This window comes from Lepisosteus platostomus, chromosome 9, assembly GCF_059453375.1.
Source record: "Lepisosteus platostomus isolate fLepPlt1 chromosome 9, fLepPlt1.hap1, whole genome shotgun sequence".
NCBI classification, from domain to species: Eukaryota; Metazoa; Chordata; class Actinopteri; order Semionotiformes; family Lepisosteidae; genus Lepisosteus; species Lepisosteus platostomus.
In genome coordinates, this window is record NC_142619.1 from 42030341 (window position 1) to 42041646 (window position 11306).

The 11306-nt window shown below is 35.9% G+C and overlaps 2 protein-coding genes across 2 annotated transcripts; one reads left to right on the forward strand and one right to left on the reverse strand.

Moving 5' to 3' along the window:
• Nucleotides 1–224: 224 nt before the first annotated feature.
• tprkb (Tp53rk binding protein) lies at nucleotides 225–5013 on the reverse strand. Its single transcript, XM_088645065.1, has 4 exons — nucleotides 4565–5013; nucleotides 2603–2725; nucleotides 2009–2185; nucleotides 225–525 (listed from the first exon to the last, which is right to left on the reverse strand). Exons 1-4 carry the CDS (start codon nucleotides 4703–4705, stop codon nucleotides 439–441), a joined length of 528 nt encoding a protein of 175 aa, XP_088501191.1. The 5' UTR covers nucleotides 4706–5013; the 3' UTR covers nucleotides 225–438.
• A 172-nt stretch (nucleotides 5014–5185) lies between these two features.
• On the forward strand, nucleotides 5186–8731 carry alg10 (ALG10 alpha-1,2-glucosyltransferase). Its single transcript, XM_088645064.1, has 3 exons — nucleotides 5186–5610; nucleotides 6266–6463; nucleotides 6978–8731. Exons 1-3 carry the CDS (start codon nucleotides 5446–5448, stop codon nucleotides 8034–8036), a joined length of 1422 nt encoding a protein of 473 aa, XP_088501190.1. The 5' UTR covers nucleotides 5186–5445; the 3' UTR covers nucleotides 8037–8731.
• Nucleotides 8732–11306: the final 2575 nt, after the last annotated feature.

Here is an 11306-nt window from a genome sequence, read left to right on the forward strand (position 1 = left end):
GAGTTAACTGAAATAAACTATAGTTATGAACAGTACAAATTATATCAGTTCATGGCGTTTATTTTTTTAATCCAAAAACTGGATTTGCTCTTAAATTAAACTGGGCCATAAAATACAGTACAATGACTTATGTTCAAGAGATACAGTATATATTTGTCTTACCATTATTCTGAACAGAACACCAGTCCATCGCAGAGCGCACAAACAAGAAATGTAACACAGAATCTTAGTAAAACAAATTGTATTATTTATTTTGAATTACTCACTCCTGTGTGTAAACCCTCTCCATTTCTAGAAAGGTATCGGGTACAGAGAACAGTATTACAAGGTTTATATACTGTACACTTCAGGTTTTTTAATGAATAAACAGCTCCAGTCTTGCTTTAAATCCCATACAGGAAATTGTGCTTGGCAGTTCTCACAATCCAGGGTGGTCTGTTACACAACATCTTTTACAGCCATCCTGCAAACGACAGCATCCAGCAGTGTTCCAATCTTTTCCTCCTGAGAGGTGAGTTTGTATATCTGAAAGAAAATACACCGCTCATCAACCATTACTTTACCGATTTAAAATGATACTACAATAGAGCTAAATTAGCTAGACTATGCACCTCACTGAATATACAACAGTACCATGGGTTGGGCATTTTTTACCTGCAAGAAATTAATTAATGGTAATTGATCGTTACCGAATCCTTACTAGATCCCAGTTCAGTTACCCCCTGAAATGTTGATTCATTCTTTATTAATATTTGATTTACAAAATGTACTTGAAATTATTCTGCACTGAACACATCACTATATAGTGTGAAAAAATATTCATACAGACATGTAATTTAAATGCTATTGAAAATAAACTGAACGACAGAAGTGTAAAAATCTTAAAAAATGAACTCTAGACTATGCTGTACATCCATAGTACTGAAATATGAGTTAAACATGCTATAACAATGTACGAAACACACTAGACAAATGTAACCAAGAATTATTATTATCTTCGATTAGTGATTACCATCACTTGAAAATTTTGTCTCGGGAGACTGCTGAAAAAACAGTTTAGTGTTTTTAACTGGGAAATATATTTAGCCTATGGTAATAATAAAAGGAATTCTGTGCAGTTAAAAAATAAACACTGAAAACTTAGAGCCCTCACTACTGTGCAAATACAAGTAGGATTACAGGCAGTAAATTTCCAAGGAGAACAATACAAACCAAGGGCACTAGCATAATCGGTATCCACTAGAGAAGGATACAAAGATCTTCACCTCTGTATTATCACAGGCCAGTTAAAACAGGCACCACTAAGTCTGACCATGAAAAGCTCCAATAGTGTATCATTAACATGCCAATTATTAAAGACATGGAACAACTGCGTTCATCCAGCTATCCGTTTTCTAATCCCTTCATCCAATTAGAGGTCATGGGGGAGCCAAAGCCTAACTCGGCAAGCGATGGGTGCAAGGCAGGGTACTGGATGATACGCCAGTCTTTCGCATGGCACACACAGACGTGCATACTCAGACTAGGGCAAATTTTCCCAGAAGCCAATTAACCTACCAGTATAACTTTGGATTTTGGAAGTGAGAACATACACACTTCACGCAGATAGCACCCCAAGTCTGGAACTAGCCCCAGCGTCCTGCCCACAATTGTATAAAACTGCAGGCAATTTGCTAAATTATTTATAGATCATTAGGAACAAAAATCTTCAGCAATGAATGATCTGAGTTAATTGATAATTGATCAAAAATTTAATTAAGTGTGTGTAAGCATCTGAAATGAGTTAGGGTCACCTATAAAATATAATGTATTCGGAGTTTGCAGACATAGGGTTGGAGGCTTCTGGGTTTGAACATTTAGTTAAACATTAGAATTGACCATTCTGCCCATCTTCTTCATTTGGTTAGCTGTAGCTTTCTTACCCAAATAACTTGTCCAGATGATTCTTGAAGACCCTGGGAATCTGCTAATAAAGCATTCTCAGCACTTTTACAGTTTATTGACAAACCTTTTTAATTTTATTGACGTCACTCAAGGATGGTATTTCATCAAGGGGTATCTGCTGGCCTTCCACCTTGGACACAGTTTCCTCCAGGGTGTTTCTCCCATCTTTTTCATGCACCAGTACAATCAGAACTGCGGTGTCATTCTCAGAAATGCCAAATTTTTTAAAAGCATCAGAAATCTAGAAATAAAAATAAGATCTTAAATAATTTCATGCAAAAAAAGCATATTCACATGTGATTTAGAAATATAATTTGCCAGTGTATGTGTTTGCAATTTACTGCAGACTGCCACGGTCAATAACAGCACTTATTAACATTTGGCCATCAAGTCCTGTTATTTTCTTTAATTTCAATACACACTATATGCCCTATACTTTTCTATCCACACATCAAATAAAGCAAAAATAAAAGCAAAAAAATAAAAAACTGCTGTATTCTTCATACAAACCCCACCTTAAGGCGTTGCGGTTATACTGTAGGTCTTGAACTCTTTTTCCTCTGCTTGAAAGTTAAGATTTCAGTTTCGAAAGAACATTTCTTCCATATCTGTGTGTACTGCCTTTTTCAATAACTGTATATATATATATGAAACTCACATTATTTGTAGGTGAAATATTAAATATAATTTCAGAATAAAGCGTTCTGGTCTTCATTTTGCCAGTCTTTTGCAAGTGAACAGCCTTGTTGGTAGCTACTAGTACTTGGAAAGGGTCGATTACCTGCAACAAAAAAGAACAAAACAACAAATGTTTCACATCTGAAGTTGTAATATGAGTATCTTAAAACGTATCAACACCGTAAAAGTATATCAGATGGATACAACTTTTAAAAATATTCCAATAAATTCTACACACAAAATGTTTAATGGTATTTGTAAGACTGTATGAAATAGTACATCATTCTTCTATAATGATGTTACAAAGTTTAAATTAGTTATGCAATGTATTTCCAATCTGAGAAATAAAGATACAAGTACAATCAAGGTCTCAATGATATTAAAGACCCAATCTGGAATTAAATAATTCTTATAGAATTATAGAGACCATCTATAAGAAGGGACAGAGCCGACTTTACTTCTTGAGGAGGCTCAGGTCCTTCAATGTATGTAGTAAGATGCTACATATGTTCTATCAGTCGGTGGTTGCGAGCGCCATTTTCTACGCAGTGGTGTGCTGGGGCCCTGGGATTAGAGCAGTGGATTCTAAAAGGCTGAACAAGCTCATCAGGAGAGCAAGCTCTGTCATTGGGTCTGACCTGGACCCCTTGGAGGTAGTGGCTGAGAGGAGAAAGGTGTCCAAATTAGAGGCCATCATGGACAACATCTCCAATCCCCTCTATGACAGGCTTGTAGAAATGAAGAGCACATTCAGCAACAGACTGATTCATCCACGGTGCGGCAGGGAGCGCTACAGGAGGTCATTCTTGCCTTCTGCCATAAGACTGTACAACGCATCCACCTTGCGTCTGGGCAGAGGCAACATTGACAGTGACCTGTTTCTGGACTGAACACATCTACACATCTACTGCTACATCTGTTCTCTTTCTTTTCCTGTTTAAAACCGTTTTTTGTGCAATATATGCCAGGGACCCGTGCAATACATTTATGTATAAGAAATACATTTATATCTGTATCTACATCTATATCTATATTCATATGTGTGATACAATTTTTCTGCGTACTGTTCTGTTCTAGTTTGTTCTTTGTGTGTCAGGACTGTGAGTAACTCTTTTACTGCACCCCTCACTGTACTGATTGTATTGTATGTATTGTACTATTATTATTATTGTATCATTCGTTACACTGTGGCTGTGTTGTCTGTGTAAAGCTGCTGTTGCACTGCAATTTCCTTCAGGGGATCAATAAAGTATCTAATTAAAAATACATGCATGGCAGGTAATATGTAACATCTGAACTACCCCTCGGCCTTCTGGTTTTGGTTCCATTTTAAATGTTGGCTAATTAATTCAACACCAACCTCAAGAGTTTTATCCCTTTTAAGAGCTTAAGGCAAATGAAAATGACTAAATAAGCCAACTAGGTTTCTTCAGTTTAAATTTCAGCTCAAGGGAAACCAAGAGGAAACAGAGGTCCTTTAGAATCTCAAGTTTTTTCAAGGCTTGAAACTACCAACATACGATCGTGATTATTCGCTTAGGAAACCTCTGAAGAACCTGCATGGGAGGAAAAGAGTTATACAGAATTTATTCTGAAAAGTGAAGCACTAACATTACACCCAGAGTCCATTCAACCCGTTGTGTTACTTTTCAAAAATTAATTCTGCACTTGGGTGAATACGAATGCAATCAACATACTGTGTTTTTGCAGACATCTGACATTTTTCTGCCATAAAATGCAAAACATACTTATGAGTGCCTGCATAATTTAAAACACGACCTTCTCTCCACTAAATAGTTGCCAGAATACCAGGCCAATTTTCCTAGCGGATTCATTGAAATAAATATGGATCTAACCAACATAAAGAAATAATGGAGCTTTTACTAGTGAAATTCTGGGAACACTAAAACAAATTGCGAATAAAATGCACATTAATACATACCATTCTCGGGTTTATTAAAGCGCCATCAATATCACCTTCCATCGCTTTTTTTCTTAGTTCTGCAGCATTTTTAACATCTTTAAACAACACCTGTGTCACGACACATTCTGGAAACAGCTCTAACTGCTGAGTTAAATACATTTCTTCACATTACTACAGCAATACCTAATGTTTTACTTAGACACAGTCCAAGTTAGACCGTATCTCAGCAGTGCTGTCGGTAGACTCCCGAAATCCCGAGTTCATAAATAGTATGTTCTATTTTATTAAGGCTTATTCCAAAGGTACTTTAACCAACTGGCAAGAGCACTCTAAAAACATAAACCAATGACGTGATATTGTAGCGTAAAAAAACACGTGATTCATATAAATATTTAATGAGTTCTTTTTAAGGTTTAGACATTTTATTGCTCTCAAAACAAGCCCCAGCTTCCTACTTTAACAACACGCTGAATGCTTCAGTAAGTGCCCGCACAGTCTCACAGGTCCGATCAGAACAACATCCCCTGAAAACCAGAATACTGTACATAATATTTATTGGTTTATATCAATCTAAAATTTATTATAACTTAGTTTTTTAGCATATTACATTTTTTTAAATCACTAATCGCAAAACTGATGTTTTATTATGCTATGTTTAAAGATGCACCATTATTATTCTAGGAGATATTAAGCACCCATGTTCCCTGACGGAATACTTAAATCGCGGACCTATTTTTAAAAACCATTTTAAAAAACCCAACGTTGTGGAGTATGTTGCTTAATGCATTGAGATAACAATACTGGTGTTTTCAGCACGCTTTAAATGTTTATTTGAATATATACGTGTTTAGATCAAGCTTTGTTTGAGTATAGGGTTTAAAAAAAATAAGTGAACAATAATGGAGAGGTTTGAAATGTACATTTTTTCCACTCTGTGCAGTGTTTATTTTCTTGTTTCTTGTATTCTATTCTCAAAAATTACCCGAGAGCAAAGAGAACCTTACATGGATGAGATTTTTCACGTACCGCAAGCACAAAAGTATTGCGAAGGAAGATTCAACGAGGTAGGTTATGTATTCCTACGTTGTTAGACTGCATATATTGCAATCTAAAAAAAACTAAACAGTTCTGCATTGCTAACCTCGATTAGCGTTAGATCCAAGATAATGCTTATTTGTCCTGAGCTACTGTTAGGAAATGTTCGCTGAGTGAAATGATGTATTTTTCCTAGCTCATGGGTGTTAGTCATAACTATTTAATTTCAAAGATGTTATTTTAGTATTTGTATTGTTGTTTGCTTGATGCCTCTCTCCAAAGCGTCTTCATTGGGATATACCGATATGCATTTGACTGGAGGAATCTTAGTTGCCTTTACTCAAATTTACAACACCAGTGCCCTACTCCAGCTTAAACCCACATCCATACAACTAGGAAACAAAAGCCCTAAACTGTTCTCCACACTGCTGCTCAACTTTTTGAAAGAGTGTAGCAGAAAACGTTAATGTTTCACAAGAACGTTATTCCCGTATACAAAATGTATTTAATTTAACGGAGCCCTTTTTCTTTTCTTTTGTTTTCTTTGTTAATTTATTTCACCAAAGGTTCAAAATGAAATAATTAATAAAAAAAAGTCATCTACCGCTAAAAAAAGGTGAAGTTGTCTGTGGCTTGTATCTTATAAACCGCTTACTATACAATAATAACTTTGTTTCTCTAAAGTGGGATCCTATGATAACAACACTTCCTGGATTGTACCTGATCTCTGTTGGAATTATTAAACCATCAGTATGGCTGGCTGGATGGACTGGAAAGGTTGTCTGCTCCACGGCTATGCTGCGCTTTATAAATTTGCTGTTCAGTAGTGGAAACCTATACCTGATTTATCTTATTACATGTGAATTACACCGAAAAGATAAGGTATAGTAATTATTTTTATTCAATAACTAATGCAAAGAGTTTTAGGAAACATAATTTGAGATTAAACTGTATTATGTTTAAATAAAGCTGTGCAAATTATTAATGGAAAGTAAAGTCTTCAAACTTGCATGAAATTAAAAAAAAAATAAGACAACTACAGAAAGTAATAATGGGTAGAGAGTGCAATACATTTGTACTAGACAACCATATAACATATTAACAATTTTTTTGTGTCAATGGCAAAACCCCCCAACACAAAATGTGAAAAAGTCTGGGGGGGGGAGTGAATACTTTAAATAGCAACTGTATTTGCAGATTCATTTCACTATTATAATGGTAAAGATTAACTAACAAAAATATTACAACATCTAAAAATAGATCACAGTCATGAGTAAATTGAGTTTTGTTTTTTTGATTGAAAGCAAATGCCAAAGAATCACCCATTACAGTACTTGTTCTAGGTCTGTTATACTAAGCATTGACAGTTAACCGATATTTTTACCTTCTTTTCCAGGCTGCATCTGCTTTTCGGAGACTTTTGTCATCTCTGGCGCTCTCGTCTTTTCCAGTGTTGTACTTCTTCACGTTCCTCTACTACACGGATGCTGGGTCCACATTTTTCATCCTCTTTGCTTACTTGATGTGTCTATATGGAAGTCACAAATTATCAGCACTTCTTGGCTTTTGTGCCATTATGTTTCGCCAAACCAATGTCATTTGGGTGGCATTTTGTGCGGGCACAGTGCTAGCCCAGAAAATGGAAGAGGCGTGGAAGACTGACCAGACAAAGAAAAAGGACGAAAAGTCCCCCAGCCCAATACCGGGTTCCCTTGCTGGGGCCAGAAAAATTATACGTTTTTTGTTGGAATTCCTAGTGACTCCAAAAAATGTAACAGTTGTGATCAGATTGACGTGGCCGTATGCCACTGTAGCAGTGGGCTTTCTTGTTTTCATTATTTTAAATAGAGGGATAGTGGTAGGAGACAGAAGTAGCCATGAAGCCTGTCTGAACTTCCCACAGTTATTTTACTTTTTCTCATTTGCTTTGGTCTTCTCAGTTTTTGACACACTTTCCTGTCAAAAGATTGTAAATTTCTTTCGTTTTCTGAAAAAGTACCCTTTGTTGTTTCTCTTCCTGACTGCCCTCTCCTTATTCATGGTCTGGAAGTTTACTTTTGTTCACAAGTATTTACTTGCAGACAACCGACATTATCCCTTTTATATATGGAAGAAGATCTTCCAGAGGCATGAACTGGTGCCCTTTTTGTTGGTTCCAGGCTATGTTTTTGCAGTGTGGATTTTGTTTGAAGCACTGAAATCCAAATCTCTTTTCTGGAACCTGATGTTTTTTGCATGTCTATCTGCAGCATCAGTTCCCCAAAAATTGTTGGAATTTCGATACTTTATACTGCCCTATTTAATCTACAGACTTAACATACCAGTACCATCCATCTTCAGGTTAATTTTAGAGATAGGTTTTTACACAACTGTGAATACAGTGACCATTTACATTTTTTTGAATAAAACCTTCAACTGGCCTGATAGTACAGACTTGCAGAGGTTTATGTGGTAACTGTTTTATGTCAGAAGGATATTGAAGAGGTTAGATTTAGATATTGTATTAATTTAGATATTCCCTTTAAAAAATGCAAGAGTGACCAAGTAATTTGTTATATGTTGCACAAAATAAATTATTTTTATTAATTGACATCTGTGAAACCAACCAAAAGATGATTTTTTAAAAGAATTCCTAAAATGTTTCAGGTGGAGAAACACTTAAGCAGATCCCTTATTTATTAATGCAGTACAAAAGGGACACATTATTAAGCAATAACTTGTAACAGGACTCCAGTACTTGGATTGTGCACTGAAGGTACTGAACTTGACATTGTAAGTTTTTACTGTGGAGTAACAGTATTTGATCAATGACTGGTTCTTTCCTTTTGACTTTGCTATACTGTGATATTCTGTCTTTATTATGTAATTGTTTTCTTTTTGTTTTCTATTTTCTCCATTGTCATGTTTTAAGTATAATGGACATTTTCATTTGCATTATATGACAGACAATGATGGATATACAGTAGTTTTATTTAGTTGATGCTTAAATCTTGTTGATGCTGGCTATAGGTTTGGGGATACTGTATTAAAGCATCTCACCCTGTTCAGTGCAATCAGAAGCCGTCATCTCAAAAACTATTTTTTTGTTTGAAACGACTGTTCTTTGTGGGAGAACATTAGTGCAATTAAAGAAGGGAATACAGAAACTGATCCATGATCAAGTAGAAGTTGTTTCAGTTTGAAACCACTTTGCAGCACCTTAAATAACAAATAATGGAATTTATGCAATGCTGTTTTTGGATAATAGGTTGCATTATTTCATTTTATCTTAGAAAGTAAACTAACATTCAGTTTAAAAAGTTAAATCTGCAAAATTATAATTATTATAATTGCTCAGACCCCTCGTATATAGGTCAGCTTTACAAGCTTTATAAAACCCATGCTGTGTTTGAGAGCTGACATTTGAATACCCATTAATCTTAAATATTGTATTCAGAAAACATTCATAAGTAATCTGTTACCTAAATCTGAGGAGTTATTACAATTTTTCCATGCTCATTTGATAGAAACCTAACTTTTCTTACAGTGTTTGTTGTTTTTGTTTCATTGCCAATATTAAAACACCTTTTGACAGAGTTTTCCCAAGGAACAAGGATGCAGATTGTGATCCACCCATGCAAATCATATGTTGTGATTTATCTTATATTTCTGAATGATTAGAATAAGTTCATGAAAAATGTATTTGTAAACCATTTGCAAATATCAAGTAATAAGCACAATGAATATCTGCCTATAGAGGGTTAAGCAAGTTATAAAATCCAGGCCATTTCTTAAATTTAATGGTTTACAGGCACACTAATTTGATTTATAGATAACTATTGTGGCTTTATGCGGGGGTGTGTTCAGTGTAGAGGTGGGGCCCTGGATGAAGGGTGACACATTGCCTTAGTAGCAGCTGTTCTGGCTGTTAGAGGATGAGCCACAACTGTGAAGTTTTATAATATTTTATACCAGAGATCTAGATTCTAACTTAGTAAAATAGTCATGCTCTTTCTTTTGAGCCTGAACTGCCTGGATCAATTAGCTACTATCAAATGAGCTAGAAGGACTGCATATACTTTTTTTTGTTTGGTGCCCTTCTTGTGTACTTTTATTCTTATATTTGCTTTCAGATGGTGTGAATGTGAAACGTAATGCAAAGGGTGTTTAGTACTGGGTCATCTTTTATTCATTTGACCATACATTACTCAATACATTCTTAAGTTTACTGTGTAAATTTAGTAAACCTGACTGCGTGTGAGCAGGCTATTGCCATCAAAAACTATACTATACTGTTAAAAGGTACCGTTCTTCGAATGAGACGTAAAACTGAGGTTCTGGCTCTCTGTGTTCATTAAAAAGCCCAGGGTGTTTCTTGAAAACAGAAGGGTTGTAACCCTGGTGTCCTGGCCAAATTTCCCTTTAAGCTTTACCAATCATGGCTTTATCCCCATCTATGAATTGGGTTTCATAATTGTTTTCTCCTCTCAACTGATGGCTGATGTGTGGTGAGTGTACTGGTGAACTATGGCTGCTGTCACATCATCTAGGTAGGTGTTGCACATTGGTGGTGGTGGTTGGGAGTCCCCATTATGTGTAGAGTGCTTTGAGTAGAGTGTCTAGAAAAGCTCTGTCTGGCTGACAGGGTCTTGGGTGAAAGAAGAGCTGAAATCTTTAACCACAGCTTTCAAATTGGTGGTACAAGTACCCAGCATCTGCATCTGAACATGGCATTGTTTTTGTATGGTAAAGAAGACTCCCGGTTCTACATCCGGGGTGTGGACAATGACAAGCTGGAGATGAATTTACAGGTTTACTGATAATTTTACTGCCCGTTTCATTACAGTGGGGGCATGCTAGCAAGAGAGAGAGAAAGTGCAAGCAGCACATAGAGGAAGCATTCATATTATTTATTTTAATCACTAACTATAAGCTTGTAATTACTGTTTATTTTAGTTGATCAATGTTGTTTAAATTAACTTAAAGCCAATGCAATAGTACATTACTTACCATATAAGGGAGGCTTACATATGTCTTTTGACCATACATACGTCAGTCAATACTATAGTAAATTACACAATGGTACAGGGGTGTACTTTTGGCTATTTGTGACAGTTCTCTGCACAAAACTCTTGAGAATGTTGAGGTCCTGTTGTATAAGTCTTTATGTGCAAGTTTATAGGAAATTACATTTGGATAAAAAGTGTTACTAAGAATCAACTCTTTGGCCTCCAAACTCAACATTATGACCAATACTGTTCCTGTCTTCTTGCACCACCTACTGTACCTGTACACCACCCATATTGTACACCACCTGTCCTTTGGATGAGATGTAAAAACAAGTTCTGACCCTCAGCTTCCTGGCCAAATTTCCCAGTAGTCTTTACCATGACCTCCTAATAATCTCCATCTCTGATCTGACTTCATCACTTTGTTCTCCTCCCCACTGATGGCTGGTATGTGGTGAGCATACTCGTGAATTTTGTTGCCATCACATCAACCAGGAGGGGCTACACATTGGTGGTGGTGGAGGTTATAATAATAAGGAATTATTATTATTGTTGTTTTTACTGTAGGTATAACTTCCTTCCAGACCTTCCACTGTATGGATGGCTCTTTGCTTCTGCTGGATTCTGCCTTAAATGTTAAATGTATATTTTTTTGTTTTGTTTTTAATGAACCCTGTGGTTATATCTTTAGAAGTTAAATTGGAATTCAGTTCAAATTGGAGTTTTCTGTTGTTTGG

Bases quoted from the DNA above. Each gene is read 5' to 3' on its own strand.
- tprkb (XM_088645065.1), bottom strand. From the start codon at position 4,705: ATGTATTTAACTCAGCAGTTAGAGCTGTTTCCAGAATGTGTCGTGACA. The intron at 2,726-4,564 runs GTATGTATTAAT...TTTTTGTTGCAG, and splicing joins CTTTAATAAACCCGAGAATG to GTAATCGACCCTTTCCAAGT. The intron at 2,186-2,602 runs GTGAGTTTCATA...TTTTATTTCTAG, and splicing joins ATATTTCACCTACAAATAAT to ATTTCTGATGCTTTTAAAAA.
- alg10 (XM_088645064.1), top strand. From the start codon at position 5,446: ATGGAGAGGTTTGAAATGTACATTTTTTCCACTCTGTGCAGTGTTTAT. The intron at 5,611-6,265 runs GTAGGTTATGTA...GTTTCTCTAAAG, and splicing joins GCGAAGGAAGATTCAACGAG to TGGGATCCTATGATAACAAC. The intron at 6,464-6,977 runs GTATAGTAATTA...CTTCTTTTCCAG, and splicing joins AATTACACCGAAAAGATAAG to GCTGCATCTGCTTTTCGGAG.